Here is a 16,313-nt window from a genome sequence, read left to right as displayed (position 1 = left end):
CTTAGCCTATTGCAACAGGCCCTACTAAAGTTTGTTCCCATCTTTCCTTTAAGTACTGAAAGGTCACAGTAAGTTCTCCCCAGAGCCTTCTCTTTCCCAGGCTGAACAACCCCAGCTCTCTCAACCTGACTTCATAGGAGAGTTGTTCCATGTCAAATGCAATGGAATTTATCCCAGAAAAATGTATGCTGTATATTGACTGATTTTTATCCAACCAACCCTATTTCTTTTGCAATTTCTCTGTCTTCCTCTGTCTTCATTCCTGGCATGTTACGTACCCCTTAAAATCTGGAAAGCCCCTTCCCGCTGGATGCCTCCAATATGATAGCACTTGTTGTTCTCTCCCTGTGCATACTGCAAAACTGTAAATGGCTGCAATAACTGCAAGACAAAGACTGCATCATCTCCTGCGGTAATTGTACTTCTTCCAGAACTTTTGGTTGCTTAAGTGATATAAAAATCTACTCTTATAATAAAAATAAAAAAATCTTATTCTCTTATAATTAAAAAAATACTATGACAGAACATCTGGTTCCTTCATTCTCTTATAGCTTGCATTAACTTTTTGTTGTCCCACTATTGTCATGCGTGCTAGAAAATCTGACATTACGTATATATAACAGTGGCAATTTAGTAAAATCAGCAAAACTTGTTTTCTTTATATAGTCTTTACTTATAAGATTTAAAACCCCTAATGTACATGGGGGTAAGAGATCTCTGGACAAAAATACTTCCCATTTAAATTGAAGAACAGCAATTGTGTAGCTTCAAAATATCGCTGGAGATCAGTAGTCAGAGCATTTACACTGCTTGAGTCACAGTTACAATCTTTTAGGCCCGCTCATGGCACACCAAATTACTTGATAGATTATAATGGTACGACAGCAACGGGAATGACTGAAATATTTTGAAATCAACCTGTTATTATTTAATTGGATAGAGAGGCCGGTGCACTTGAAGCAAAGAGCTGGCTTCTGGCAGAGGGTTCTTTTTTTGCAGACTAAAGCTCTAAAAGTAAGTTTGCTTTCACGATATGTAGTAACAGCAAACACCAGAGCTGCAAAGTGGTGACAAGCAAACCAGAGGCACTGCACGTGACAAAGCAAGCCAAGCCACATCAGCCCGCGTGCTGTGAACCCTGCTGGGTCATGCTGTGCTGCAGGACCAAGTGAGCTTGGGATCTGCTGGGCTTTGGCCAGCTAGAGGCAGCCTCTCTGCCTCTGCCCCAGCGCTGATCCAGGGTTTGGAGCCAGCTGGTTAACTCGCCCAGGTCCCAGTTTGGAATACAGGTATCTGTGTATAGGTAGTTACATGAAAGAGCTGGATTTCAGAGTTGCTGTGCCCCTATGCAGCAAGTGATTTCACTGGCATCTTGGAAATCACAGAATTATCAGAGTTGGAAGGGACCTCTAGAGATCATCTAGTCCAACTCCCCTGCTAGAGCAGGACATTGGAACAGTGGAAATCAAGTTGGATTTTTAAGAGGTTACTGCAGTCAAACTGTGCTTTTAGTGAGTACAATGCAAGCTTCATTATTGACCTCAGTATAAATGGGTTTCTGCCTGTGCTGTAAATTTTCCACCTCACCTCGTGTCTGTAGGTTCCTGACAGTGCCAAGGGCTCACTTAGACTTGGGATAACCTATTTTTGTGATAGTTTAAAGGCAACAACAGTAGTGATGTGAGGAATGAGGATTTATAATTAACTGATACCATTTTATGTGTTCATTTTATCCTTCTTTGCTATGCATCACTTGTTTATGAATTCACAGTACATGTCCACGTCTGTATGTACATGTAGAAATATACATGTATGTATGTGCATGTGCATACGTATCAGGTATATATTATTTAATCTGGGTTGATTAACGGGCTTTACTGTGAAGCACAGTGGATGCCTTTCAAGCTGCAACCTTGTAAATACTAGTGACGTTGAGAGTATTATCCGCTAAATGTAGTATTTTTCAGTTTAAGATACCATCCAAGTTGAAGTGCACAGTTGTTCTTAAGTATGACACTCAAGACTTTCCAGAAACAACAACAGTAACAAAAGAAACCATACAACAGTGCTGCATTGTACACAGCTATGAGTCATATGACACGTACCCAAAAATCCTTTCTGCCTCTTAATCCCCACCATCAGCTGCCTCCTCCCAGGCTGATGACCTTCTCTGAGAGCTGATTTTTCTTACCCCTTCCTCCCTCTTGGAGCAAACCTTTTCGAAGAGCTGTGGAGCAGTTTAGTCTGGCACCACCTAGGGAGGGAGAGGGCTTCGCATGGGGAATAGCAGTTGACCCTGAGTTGCAGACCCAGCACTATTTTGGAGGATGTTTTTTTTTTTTTTTTCCTGAGGGACACAGTCCAGCTGATTTGGGAGCCTTCTTGCAGAGAGGCATGCATAGCTGGGCTGTGTTTGTTCAGGGGCTGCACTCTGGCAGGGATAAAACCCGGGAAACTTTTGCTGCCAAACCAATGCAGCCACTTCTGTGTTGTCGCGGTTAATCAGTTAATCAACCTCTAGCAACAGACAAAGAAGAAGAAACTATGTGAAGATCCTCTAAGTTAACTGAAACTATACAGAAGTACCAGGAAAAAAATTCTGGGAAGAGTTTCCGATGAAATGAGAAAAACAGATACGTAAATGCAGTACTTATCTTGAAAGCTAAAGTAAAATTCAGTGATCTTTGATAAATCATCAAAGTTGGAATGACAAGAACATCTGATCTAACTGCTGATGCTGTGGGGTTCTGAAGTAACATTTTTAAGGGGCAGTGGGACAAACTGAGCAAGCAAATAGACCAGTTAAGCCTTGGGGAACTGTATTAGAATAAATACTGAAGACTTTTTTTTTTTTTTGTAAGAAAGCAGTTAATTTCCTTGTGTATCTACATGCTTTTTGAATAAAATCCGTCCAGAGGTATTGAAAATCATGTATTTGTCTTCATGGTTGCCGGTCAGCATCTTAAAGGCATGGGAATTCCTTATGTCGTAAGCTTTCTTGAGGAAAACTTGGTATCTCTTGAACTCAGGTGATGAGTCTGCTTCAGAAAATGAAGTTCAAACAAGGCGGGGGGAAAGTATGCCTGGGGAAGAGCAATGGAAAAGAGAGAGAAAAGAGGCACAGGGTTGCTTCACTGTTAGAGTGTTACACAGAGCATGCAAAACAGAAATACCATCTGTCACCTGGTTGCCATGAAGAACTTGTGTGGTGGCTATTCTGTCTCCTCTTCCATGCTTTCTCATGAAGTTTATCTGTGGAATGGTGCTGAGAGTGTTGTCGGGGACTAGTGTGGGAGAAAACATCTCTTTGAGCAAGACTGTAATGCTGTGACTGTAATCCAAAGTAGATTTATGTCATTGTTGCTGCACTGCAGTATTTTATCAGGCACTTTGTTAACTGAGCAGTAATTTTTCTTCAGTTAAATCTTCATATTTGCAGGTGTATAATTTTAACAAGAATGTTGTTGTTTTGCTATTTCGGTGATCTTTGGTTTCAGGCAACAGTATGCTTTACTAAAAGCCATGTGTGTGAGAAGCTTCTTTGAAAGTGGGCTTGATACTTGGTTAGGGAGAAGGCTAATGTTTTTTGAGCAACCCAAACTTCTTCGTCCTATGAGTCAACCTCAGCTAGAGAAACAGAACTGCCCTGGTAAGGACAGAAGTGTTGGAAATTGAAAAACAACCCAGGTTTACGGCAGCAGCAGGTCTGCAAAATGCTGCTGACCTGGTGGAGGCATAGTCTGCAAACAGAATGTCAATGGGAGTGAGGAGGGACTTGGCTCAGGGCCACATTTTTCTCCCACTCCCATTTTACTATATTTCTATAGTCTGTATGTCTTGTTCCCTGCTCACACCATGTTTTTTTCTTTGTTTTTTGAAAGCAGAGTATTAATCTGGTCCAATCTGTAGTCTTGTGTTGAGATATTTTTTTTTAAAACAGTTTTGAATGATTTGTAGAGTTTGGTATGAAGCAGCGTGAAGTTTTCTAATTATGGAACATTTACATGCACTGATACCCAGGTCAAAACATGTATTTCCTCTGGAAAACACCTTCATCTTTTATGTGCAAATTACTATCTTTTTAGGTGTCTAAGACTATATAGTTGGTTTTCTCTTATTTCCCCCTGGAATTAAAGATTCAAGGGGAAAAACAGAGCTTTAGCTTGTTGAACCTTTGCAACTCTCTGATAGTCCACACTCTTTGGATTATCCAAGTGTAAGGATGGGCCAGATGTTGTACCTGAAGGGCCCAGAAAGACAACTGAGCAAGGGGACCGACAGTGATGTGGGGACTAGGATCCCCCTGCTCCTACCAAATAGCCAGCAGCCAGGGCTGTGCCATGTGAGGGGCCGCAGGGGTTTTGTTACAGTACAGATGTGTTCCCTGGGTGTTAGCGTGCTCATGTGAAACACTGCTAACTGCTGAGAAACTAAGTAAAGGGACACTCCAGATAGCCTTGGTACAGTTATGTAGATAACTACAAAACTTACTGAAGGGGAAGTGTTGCCGTATGGTGGGTGTGAAAGCAGACAGATTGGGAAGTGAAAGAGCTGCAATCGCTCTCTTAGGCTTTCCCCACTTGTCTGGGGCATCCAGGTGCATTTTGCACAAACAAAGCTATTTTCTTATTGAAAACCCCCCACATATATGTATATTTTTAAGTATTTCACGTGCACTGATGTTTCCAATAATAGTTCTGAAAATAGACAGTCCGGACAAATTAGCATTTGAGGACATGTTTTCTTTTTAAACCACAGCAATATTATGTATGTTGTTGCTGTCTGGATTCCCTTCATATTAACTTAGCTGTCATGTGTGCCTTTAGGCTTCACATTTTAGTAGATTAAATAGGTTTAATCTATGAAATGAAGGTGGTAAGGTTATAAATATTATGAGGTGCTAAGGTTATAAATATTATGAATCTTTTGTTGTTATGTTCTCAAAAATATGTCATTAAGATGGCTCACTGTAAAGTAAATACTGAAAGGGGTTTACATCAAAGAATCAGAAAGCATCACATTGTAATGAGACTGCAGCATGTCTATTGCTAATGAGTTGACAGCAAAGTTGAATGCAGTTTTCATTTACTGTCTCATAAATTGATTTTAGTTTACAGTGCTGTAGGCTATGTCTCCTTAATTTTGTATTTTTGTTTAATTGAATAGTAAGTCATATAATTAGCTTAAATATGTTGTCTGTCTTCACTGACACAACCAGTGAAATCTACCCCAGTGTGACGACTGATCTGCTCATCCTGTGTGCTGAGTGGAGCTTTTTTTAGGTAAAACCAGCTCAAGCTGAAAGGTGGGCAAGAAAATTATACCAGTCTTAATGGTCTATTACATGTGACATAAAATACTTGTGGTTAAAAATCTTTTTTAGAGTTTTTTATTCCTGGTCTCCCATAATTCTCAGAAAAATGCATTCCATATATTTGCTGTTTTTTCTCCAGATGTCATATTAGAAGTTGAGCTATTATGTGACATTTTTTCATGTTCATATAATCTTTTTTGTTTATGATACTATTCTTGACTAATAAGGTATTTCACAGAAGGCTTTGGAGTGTGACAACTATTAGCAGTTGCTGCTTGTAGCAGGAATGAATGAAAATAGCTTCAGTAGAACTATTGGACCAAGGCACTTAATGCTTATAATACATCTGTATATGCAGTGAGTGGGCAAAGCAGCCCACAACTGCTAATGCTTGCTGCTTATACCACCTCAGCAGAATACTGTTTTGTTTCATCTGATTCCAGTAAAAAGTATCATAGTATTTAATGGAGGTGATTTTGTATAATCCGATAAAATATTTGTGCACCCTGTCTTTGGCTTCCTGTGACACACTGTACCCAGTGGCAGACAGCAATATATGGACAAGTCAGCATAGAGCTCATTCTCCATATCAGCTGGTACAAATAGCGATTTTGTGAAACATTCGTTACCTGTTTTTTCAGATGACTTTCTCCTGTTGATTTGTAAGGTCTCCTTTGTGAGAAGACTATAGCATTCTGCTTTTCTTGCCTTCCCAATAATTGTAAATGCTCATAATGAAGGTTACAAGCCATAGCAACAAATAATGGATATCAGAATTGATGGTTTTCCTGTAGAGGGATATCTTTACTACTGTTTAGATGAAGGGTCTGACAGATATTTACAAGCAGCATTTGGTGAAACCAGTATGGAAAATGGTGCTTCATGTTGGACTCAATGGTCCTTACGGGGCCCTTCCAACTCGAGACAGTCTGTGCTTAAGCTGTGTAAGTTATACAAGTTGTTTACTTTGGAGATAGGGACCCTGTTATGCAGTAATTGGAGAATATTGGTAAGTAGGTGTTAGCTCCCATTAACAGTGATAGAAAGCTTGTACTAGTACAATTCCTAGGATGCCACTCGGAAATTTTAGCCCTGGACATCCATCCCAGCATAATTTCATTAAGGACTGCCTGCTAACTGAGGAGGAAACAGTACTAGGAGGAGCTATAATATCTGAAAAAGAGCTCTCAGAGGAAAGGAGCAGCCTATTCGTTCCATGTGACAGCAGGGCAAAGAGGGAGGGAGGGCACAGGGACGAAGTTCTCTTCATTCCATGGCAGCCCTGGCAATGTTTTAATCGTTGCAGGCATTGGTTTTGGTAACTGGGGTACGCACAGCTAAAATTCCTCATCTGCTTTCTCAAGGTAGTAGATTTGTGATAAAGGCCTCACAGAGATTATCCAACACCTATCTGCCTGTAGCAAATGCATCTTTGAATGCATTCGCCGGCTTTGCAGTGTGCCAGTCTGCTGGCATGGTGGTGGAAGTGGGATGTCTTCTCTGTACTGCTTCCCTGGGATGCTAAGGCGGAAGGGCACAGAGCAGGGACTGGGTGTGCACCCCACAAATTGAGATTGCTCTTCTGTCCACATATCCTTTGCCTTTAGCCAAGAAGCTGGTAAGTTCATCTGCCTCACACATGCAACTTCATAGCTTTTCACCGACAGGGTGAAACTAACCCTTTCTTCTAGTCTCAAATTTTCCATGCAGCACAGTAGAATTAGTACATGATTACTACAAAAATCTGCATGATATCAAAAACCCAAGAGATGAAAAACCCTAAAGCCATTATTGAACGTCTCAATTAAGGGGATCTATGACGTTGGCTTTTGGGACAACCCCTCCTCAGTCTCACTTTGGAAGTCAGCTGTCCAGGCACAATGCTACAAATTCATGTATACCCCAGTCCAAAAAGAAGAAGTGTTAGTCTATCAGAAGCATGGTAACAATTTTAATCCCATGTTTGTTGTTATTTTTTTCTTTAGGGTACCATCTTTCTGCCTGGCAACAGAGTAATTGAGCATCCTTGCAATGAAGAAAGTCCAGGAAAGTTCCTTTTTGAAGTTGTTCCAGGTAGGATATTCTACTTCACGTAAAAAGTCCTTGCAGTTTTTTTCTCAGTGACAAATGGCCACATTTGTTCTGCTATAACAGAAGCTGAAGGTGATTAATGATTCAATTTAAGGGAAAAAATGGTTAATTTGTTAATACTTTAATTCATATTTTTTTCATTCACCTCCAGGCAGCACGGGAAAAGGATGTGTTTTTTATTTGTCAAAGTAAAGCATGATTGTTCACGGCAAGGGGCTGCACCACTGAGTGGCATAGTGACAGTACAAGTGTATTTGGTAATTATTTTAGATTATATTGGATGCTATGAAGTAGCGTGTCCTGGGGTAACAAAGGAATCCATAACATAGCATCAACAGCTTATCAGTATAGCACATGGGCTTGATGACATCAGTACCATCACTTAAGAATGTTCCCCGGTCACTGTGGGTGTACAAACAGATTGTAACAACAGCAAAATTCGCAGATTTGGAACCCTAAACTTGTTTTTAGTTGTGGTTTTTTGATTGAGTGTGTTTTTTACTGGGGGTAGATTTGTCAACTGAGTGGTATTCCTGACTGCCAGTATTGCTTAAGTGATTTGCTAGCATTCTCTTTGCTACCTAGGACTTCTGGAGGGCAGACTTTGGCCTGTTTAAGGGGCCTGGTTGACAAAGCCCCTTGGGAGGCAGTCCTGAAGGGCAAAGGGGTCCAGGAAGGCTGGACACTCTTCAAGAAGGAAATCTTAAAGGTGTAGGAGCAGGCTGTCCCTGAGTGCCGAAACACAAGCTGGTGCGGAAGAAGACCAGCCTGGCTGAACAGAGAGCTTTGGCTGGAAATCAGAAAAAAAACAGAGTTTATGACTTTTGGAAGAAGGGGAAGCAACTCAGGAGAACTTACAAGGATGTCATGAGGTTACGCACAGAGAACATTAGAAGGTTCAGAGCCCAACCAGAACTTAATCTGGCTACTGCAGTAAAAGGCAATAAAAAAATGTTTCTATAAATGCATTCACAGCAGTAGGAGGGCTAAGGAGAATGTCTGTCCTTTATGGATGTGGGAGAAACAGTGACAAAGGATGAGGAAAAGGATGAGATGTGTAATGCCTTCTTTGCCTCAGTCTTTAATAGTAAGACCAATTGTTCTTGGGCTATCCAGCCTCCTGCACTGGAAGACAGGGACTGGGAGCAGGATGAAGTCCCTGTAATACAAGGGGATCATCTGGCTGGTAACAGGACAGTAGGAAGTGGTAATGGAATAAGGCTTGAACAGTCAAACATTTACATTTTGAAGGCAGGCCCTTCTGTCCATGTTCAAGCACCTTCCTCGGAGATCAGTAATTTTCTGCATACTATCCCAAACACCACTGATGCCTGTGGGATGCGTACAGCACATTTGGAGGTCAGACCGTACTTTGCTGCTGAGTTTGAATGCTTTTACCACAGTACCTGGCTGTTGCCTAAATTGTAGGAAGCCTTCAGAAAAAGCAATATTTCACCCTGATTTTGAGTTACCAGTACACTGTTAAATCTCAACCACCATCTGTGTTGCTTCTGCTCCCATAATTTGACTGTTTACTGCTGGTTTTCTAAGTGTCGGCACCTCTCACTTGATTTTCTTCCAGCCTGAGCCCTTATGTGCCAAGCCTCAGCCTGAGGTCATCCTTCATGCCCAAGTTAAATAGCCTTGGGCAGCATAGCTGACAGTGGGAGTGCCAGCTGCTGAACTGATAGGCGATGCTGATGGGAGAGCACAATCGCTCTTGTGATTTCCCAAAATATTTGTTATGCCATCTTTCTATGCAGTCAAGTTAAAAAGTAATTTGCAATTAGTACGTGGGTTGCCTTCAATATTTATCTGGAGCCTCCAGCTTCTTTTCTATGCTTGTTTTTAATTCTGAGTACAGGGTTTTGAATGTGTTTAGGATAGCACCAGTATATTTATTTCCCCCCCCTTGCTAACAAGCATGGAGCTACAGTGACTTCATACTGGAGGAATTTTCCTGGTGAGATATTATGCTAAGGATTCATGACCAAAAAAAGTTTTTGGGAAATCAGATAGGACATTTCATGCCACAGCACTTGTCTTTGGGGGATGAAATTAAACTTGAGACTCAGACTGACTGTGCAGGCATCACAGTGCCTGTAGAAGTGTTGTCAGCTGTATGTTAAGCAAAGATGAAGTGAGCTTTGTCGCTGTCGTTGTGTCACTGTTGCTTCTCAAGGCGAGTATTGTCAGCCTTTTGTCATGGAGCTGTTTGTCATCTGGATCCTCTTAGTGACTCAGTATAAAAGTCAGTTTTATAGGTTGACAGCAACAAAACTGAGCTCATTGAGTGTAATAGAGAAAAATATATTGTAGCCAAGGTTCTGTTTAGCCTTTGTTAGCTTTCATATGAGAAAACAGCTACATAGCAACATGATCTATTTGCAGGTTGGGTTTTTTTATTTTGTCAGCTTAAATGAATGTTGTGTTAAATGTATGGTGCTGAAGCTCATGCTGCTGCTCTTGGGTTCTGTTTTCCCTGTATTATAAGTTGAAGTAAATTTTAGTATATGCAATAGTGACAAGTCCTCTTTTTGTCTATCATGTCTGTGGGCAGCCTGAAAACTTGTGTGCGTGTTTGTTTATTGGTAATAAATGCAAATTATTTTGAGAATGTATGTGGGAGGAGGTTTATACTGTGAAACTAATTTTCTGTATGCAGCCATCTCTGAAGTTGAATGAAAGAAATGTGTGTGGAGACAAGTATCTTGCAGTTATGATGCTGTAATTAAAACACAGATGCCTTTAATTTGCATTTTGAAAACATTCTGTTCATTCCTTAAGTCATGACATGGTTTAACACTTAAAATTGTTCCTTTGTTTTCTTTTGCTGTGCTGACGAAGTTAATTTACAGGAGTGAAACTGTCTCCTGTACAGCACGAGGCCCGTGCCACGCATCTGCGCAGGAGTTTTCTGTACCAGAGTCAGTGTGACCACGAGGTGATTAGTGATGTCTGTGGTTATTAACAGCTTCTGTCGTACTCGGAGGAATATTTCGTACTCAACAGAAACCAGAAGAGGGTTTAAATAAATATCTTTTTAATGGGAAATATGCACATATAGCAAAGTTCTGTGATTAGGTTTTCTTTGCTGAGTTTTATTTAGAAGATAAAATCTCTTTCTGTGTATTTGTTCCTTTCTAAAGGTATGCAGGTGTAATGGGGGAAGGCATTTGTGTTCACACAGAACTGAATCGGGTGGCCTAGCTGTGTTTCAGTGAACTAGGTGTCACCCGTAGGTACAGCGGTGCAGAACAGAGGTACATGAAAGTAGTTTGCACGTGGGGGACTTGATTCCTGCTGGAGTCAAGTTGCTGCACCCTGTTTGCACAGGAGGAGCAGAGCACAGAGGTAGTGGAAGCTCAGACCCGTCCACTGTTTTTTACACAAGGCTCGAGTGCCTTCTTTGGAATCTGCTGGACTTTCCACAGGTTGCTGCCTGAAGGCATTTGGGGTGAAGGGCAGTGTGGGAAGCCTGGCAGTAGGAGCCTGCGGCTTTCCCAGGGATGTCCAGATGCTTGTAGGAGCTCCCAGAACTTGAACCCTCATCTCTTGATGCGCTCAGGAAGAGCCACCAGCTCAAAATAATCTGGGACTATGTAGGTAATTGCCTAGAAGAGATGATGGTTATTGAATGTGCAAAGGAATGTGCTTCATCGTTGACTAGACTTTGATCCTGGAAACTAAACTGCTCCTACTGCTACTTCCCCAGTTGCTGTTATTTGAGATCCTTATACTGTGGCTGATGTCCTGCTCTGAGAGTGAGAGTGAGAAATCATTTTACAGCTTGACCTCAGGGGTAAAAAGCCAGATGAGCACTCCAATGGTATTTCGCCATTTCAGTGTTATTGAATCATGTTTTCTTTGTCCCTGTCCTGTATTACATGCAGATTTAATGAGTAAACAGCACTGAAGACAAGCTTACTTCCGTGACCGTATTTGCTAGCATGTGATCTGTTTGCGTGCTCTGTTCTAAGGCATGAGTTCCCCTAGAGACACAAATATCCCAAAGATTTCTCTGATGAGTTGTTCAGTTGCATGAGTGTTAATATTTAATTAGTACTGTTTAAACTAAAACATACATACATATGTTGATCTTCGATATTCCTTGTGGAATCTTTTCACAAAATCACAGAATGTTCGGGGTTGGAAGGGACCTTTGGAGATCATCTAGTCCAACCCCCCTGCCAAAGCAGGTGCACCTGCAGCAGGTTGCACAGGAATGCATCCAGGCGGGTTTTTAGTATCTCTGGAGAAGGAGACTCCACAGCCTCTTTGGGCAGCCTCTTCCAGTACTCTGTCGTCACCCGCACCTTGCTTATAAACTTTGTATATGTGTGTTGTATTTTTCACCATTGGGAAAGTATTGTAGTCCAGCATGTGCATTTGTGTGGATGAATTTGTACTTTGGTAGTACTGAGTTACCGAAATCTATTCATGCCTCTAAAAGCATTCTCAGTGCAGCACCAAGCTATGTGCCTGCAGCTGAGGGCATTGTTTCATTCTTAGGGGTTATTCAGACTGTTAGGAAATAACTGTAGTATTTCAGGGAACTTACTTGTAGTCTCTGCTGCTGCTTTTTTTCTGCACTTGCGTGTCTGCTCATTTCTTGCGTGTATGGCTCCTGGGCTATCTCCCTTCCCATCAGGGAACACAGGATTTTTCTTGAGTCGTGGATGGTGGAGACTGCAGAAGGCACCTTCAGCACTGTACACTTTTGTTTGTTTAAGGTCAGTTTGTCAGACCTGGGAGCTGTAGTCAAGAGAACAAGCCCAGACAGATCGCTGAGGAAAATCGCACCATTTTTATTGTGGTTTAGATGAGCTCTCTCTTTGCACAGTTTTTTCTGTATGTACAGCTTTTCAGAGAGCAGTTTCTCAGTGATGTTATGCAGCGGAAGTGTTGGTTCCCTTTGTGGTGCTAATTGAAAACAGGCCGAACATATTGCCACAATGAGACAACTTACTTCTGCTTCTTCAAGTAGAAGGACAGGATATAAATCAAAATATGATATGCACTTAAAATACTTAAGCTACCTGCCCAAATGCTTCAGCTGGAAAGGATGTGAAACAAAAGCAGTTTCATTGGACAGCCAGGTGCAGTCCGGTCTCAAGTCTTAGTTTTGATACTCCGGCAGTCTTTACTTCTGTGTTCAAACATTTAGCTGCTTTTCCATCGCAGCTTTTCTTGTGAGAATTATTTTCAGGTAATATAGAAGTCTGTAGTAGGTTTTACAAGTTGATGTTAGGAAAGTACTCCCCAATGCTGTTGTGGAGAGTGTGTTATGAAGTATTTTTATATTATTTTGGAAGACTTGCGTTGTTGCTGTTCACAGCATGTTTGTATCTCATTTTTCTGGCATGAAATTCTTACGCTGTTTTTTCTCAGAACGGCGAATAGTATTTCATCAGGTTTCTAGGCTGACCTTATGGACTTGTGAAGTCTTTGACTACAGAGCATTTCCCAAAAGCCCATGGCTTTCTTAGAGAATCTCTGCAAGGGAGTGAAATATTAATTCCCAGAACTTTGAAATTGCTAGAATTATTTTTTCATTAGTCAGAAAAAAGAGAGGTGTCCACAGGCACCTTTGTGTCTTTAATTGCATACCATATGGCAAATTAAGTTTCCTGTAGATTAACTGTTCTGGTAGGGAGCATGAGGTAGGTTTGAGGGGTTTAAGTTTCCTTTACATAAAAGGTGCTGCAATAGGATTTCACTCCTGAAAGCTTAATGAATTTTTTAGTTCCAAAGGATGATGTTATTTCATTTCTGCAGGATAGCTATCTTATATTTAAGTCACCTTAGATTTGCTTATGTCTGTGCACCCGTGGCTGAAAGTCAGGAGAGATCTGTTTTGCATATGTGTATATCATGCTGATTTCACTGTCAGTAAACAGGGCCTTTAGCCTCACAAGTGTGTTGTGAGGTTTGAGAAGATAAATGGCTGCCAGTGTGTTGTAAAGTTATTAAAAACTCTCCAGTTCCCTGTTGATACACAGTGCTTAGCAGATTAAACCCTTCGAGACTTTCACCATGAGTTCTCAAACATATGAAATGGGAAGGCCACAGTAGGTGATAATTCTTGTCACCTACTGATTGGCAGTGTTTTTAATTAAGGGTCCATGAAGGCCTGGAAAATGTGGGTTTGATAACTTCTCTAAGGGACACAAGTATGACAAACCAGGACTTTTTTTCCAGGTATTTTTTCCCTAAGGGACACAAGTATGACAAACCAGGAATTACAGATAAATCTTTTTTTGGCTAAACAAGCAATTTTCTTTGTAGTACTTCCATGTACCTCAACAGACTGGGATACTTACTGTAGCTTCTTTTTCAATGTTTTTCTCTTCTGATATCAATACTTCGCAGTTCTAGAAGTCCCATGACAGCAGGACTTCTGTGGGATAGAAAAGGTTGGACTACAGTGAGGCACCAAATGGGCAGATGATTAGCTGACATGTTTGACTGTGAGTAGTATAATTCAATGCGATGTCTTGGGGATGGAAATGCTTAGAAGATTTTGAACTCTGTTGTTTTGAAGTAGAACTGTTTGTTTTCTGTCAGGATGTAGCCTTGTGAGAAATAAGGGGCAAGAGTTCCCTGCCTTATCTTCTCGGGAGTAATTGCCATGTCCAAGGCGAGGATACACCCACATGTACCTCAAGTTGCTTTCCTTGAAGGCTTAGCAGAGCGTTAGGAACACCGTGCACTAAGCAAATTCCCTTCTTTTGACTTTAGAATAAAATTGTTTGTTTATTACGAGGTTTCCTGTCCTTCTGCAAAAAAACGCCCTTCCAACGCACACACCCGAGCACTGAGGTGCTCTCTCCACCTTTGCTGTCATGCAGATGCTCTGTATTCCCTTCGCCATCAGCATGACTAGCATAAAATTGATTCCCTTTTCTCCATGATACAAACCCCAAAAATGAAGTGTTAAACCAGTCAGCGGCTTTGACTTGTCCCCTGCACTGAATTCCTATCTCCTCCTGGTGTGACCTCGGTGGATTTAATTGGTGCTGCCACAAAGATGAATGCCTCCCCCTGCATGCGCTGACAGCCAGCAGTGCCTCTTCATTAGCTGTCAGGAGCACAGGACCTCAAGGGCATTGCTGATACTGCCGACTGAACTAATTGTACCTCTTGATATCTTCTGGAGGGAGCAGGCAGGCTGTTTAATCAAATGGGCACCAGCTTTACTGCGCATAGATATCTCCGTGTAATGGCATATTGTGCTAAAGCAGCTTTAAGCACTGCTCATTTCCTATTGCAGATCTCCTGAACACATTGCCATCCTTATTAACAGAGTGATTTCTCAAAAATGTATTTGGTAGGGAGCCACCTCTCTGCATGTGGACACACTGGCATGCTCTGTCTCGTTCTCATCCTTCAAAGGAAGCTGTTAACAACTCTAAACTGCTTTTTTTTAAGTGACCCTTGGAAATGCGTGAAGTCAGCGAGCCAGAGAAATGAAGCTGGCTGAAGCTTTGCTCCTCGTTTCTCACAAGGTTAATGGTGAGAGCTCAGTGGGAATGAACTCTTTTCCATCTCAAACAGCAGCTCTCGTGATGTGCAAATATTTGACGAGCCCATGATAGGTTTCCCTCCTTCGTAGTTTTTAGAAAAGCAAAATCCAAACCATCCCCAGTCCTACATCCCTGTGAAATGAGGTGATGAGTCATGCCACAAAGCTGTTGTGCTGGCACCATAAAATCTGCTAATTTCAAGCTCAGTTCCCTACAGGTCAATGCATGTAATATCCCTCTTAGCTATGTTTTTTGTGCCTTTTTTGTCATAGCTACTGAACAACACTGGGGGAAGGCATCAAATTCAAGACACCTGCTTTTTGTTCCAGTTCCAGCACTGACTCCTTCTGTGACATTGGATCAAGTACTACCTCTCTGTGCCCTCACGTCCACAAATGTTTAATTGAGATGGTACCTGCATCTTTGTGGGAGATACAAGCCTTGCAAATTAATGATGTTAAGGAAATGTAAATCTGAACTAGTGATACCCAAGAAGTTTTTATAAGCTTTATACCGGGGGTTTGGGGAAGAGAGGCAAGACCAGGATTGTGACACATACTTGCAGAGTGATATGAGTAGTTTTGCCTCTTCTCCTTCATTTGGAAGATCCCCTCATGATATCACATCTGTTTAAAGGTCAAGGTTGGTATGACTCAGTCTTGGGCTACTAAAGAACTACCAGAAAATGTCCTGTTTATCCTGCAAGGGGAGATGGGGCCCCTTTTTGCATTCAGAAGATGAAATCCCTTTTCTGGTAGATCTCCATCACTTGTATCTGGCATAGAAGAACCTGCAATAGCTGATTTAAACGTAATTTCTTTAAATATAGAAATATTGAGTCATAGATAGTTGTTTGGTTTTTTTTTTTTTTTTTTCCACCTGAAAATTAATCTGATAGAAATCATAGCACTTTAGGCCATCTGCTTTTAAAGCTGAAGGAATTAAATCTAGATGCAACAGCTATTTAAAAAAAGAGAGTCCTTTCTAAATGTCTTCTCTGAGGTATGCAACGTGCGGAATAGACAAATTATCCTCACTTATACAGCTTGGGTGTGTAACTTTGAAGTTAGTGAAACATGAGCCATCACAAGTTTTCATATATAAACCCTGCTATCTTGAATCCCTTCTGTCTTTGTGAATGAGTACAAATTCTAGGTTAAAAGTGTGGGTAATTATATTAGAAGAGGTAGTAATATTGCCTGCTTTCTGAATGCTATTTCCTAGTTACGTTCTATTTTGAAAATAGGTGTCGGATAAAGCACTTCTTAAAACTCCTGAACACTTGTAGCTTTCATTTTATTTCCTGTAAAGTAATTCCACTTACTTTTCAATCATCTGTTCTCAGTGTCATTAATTTCATGTGGCAGAAGACTACACAGGCT

The 16,313-nt window shown here is 41.2% G+C and overlaps 1 protein-coding gene across 1 annotated transcript in view; it reads left to right on the top strand.

The window, feature by feature from the left end:
• ARHGAP24 (Rho GTPase activating protein 24) overlaps positions 1-16,313 on the top strand; it is a 222,094-nt gene that overhangs the window by 74,001 nt on the left and 131,780 nt on the right. Inside the window, exon 3 of the mRNA XM_082482889.1 lies at positions 7,300-7,387. Within this exon, the coding sequence (XP_082339015.1) occupies positions 7,300-7,387 (88 nt within the window). The remainder of the gene's footprint in view (positions 1-7,299; positions 7,388-16,313) is intronic.

Source organism: Vanellus vanellus (genome assembly GCF_965231255.1).
Source record: "Vanellus vanellus genome assembly, chromosome: 4".
NCBI lineage: Eukaryota > Metazoa > Chordata > Aves > Charadriiformes > Charadriidae > Vanellus > Vanellus vanellus.
The sequence above is the reverse complement of the archived record's forward strand: the minus strand, read 5'-3'. Positions and strand labels throughout refer to the sequence as shown.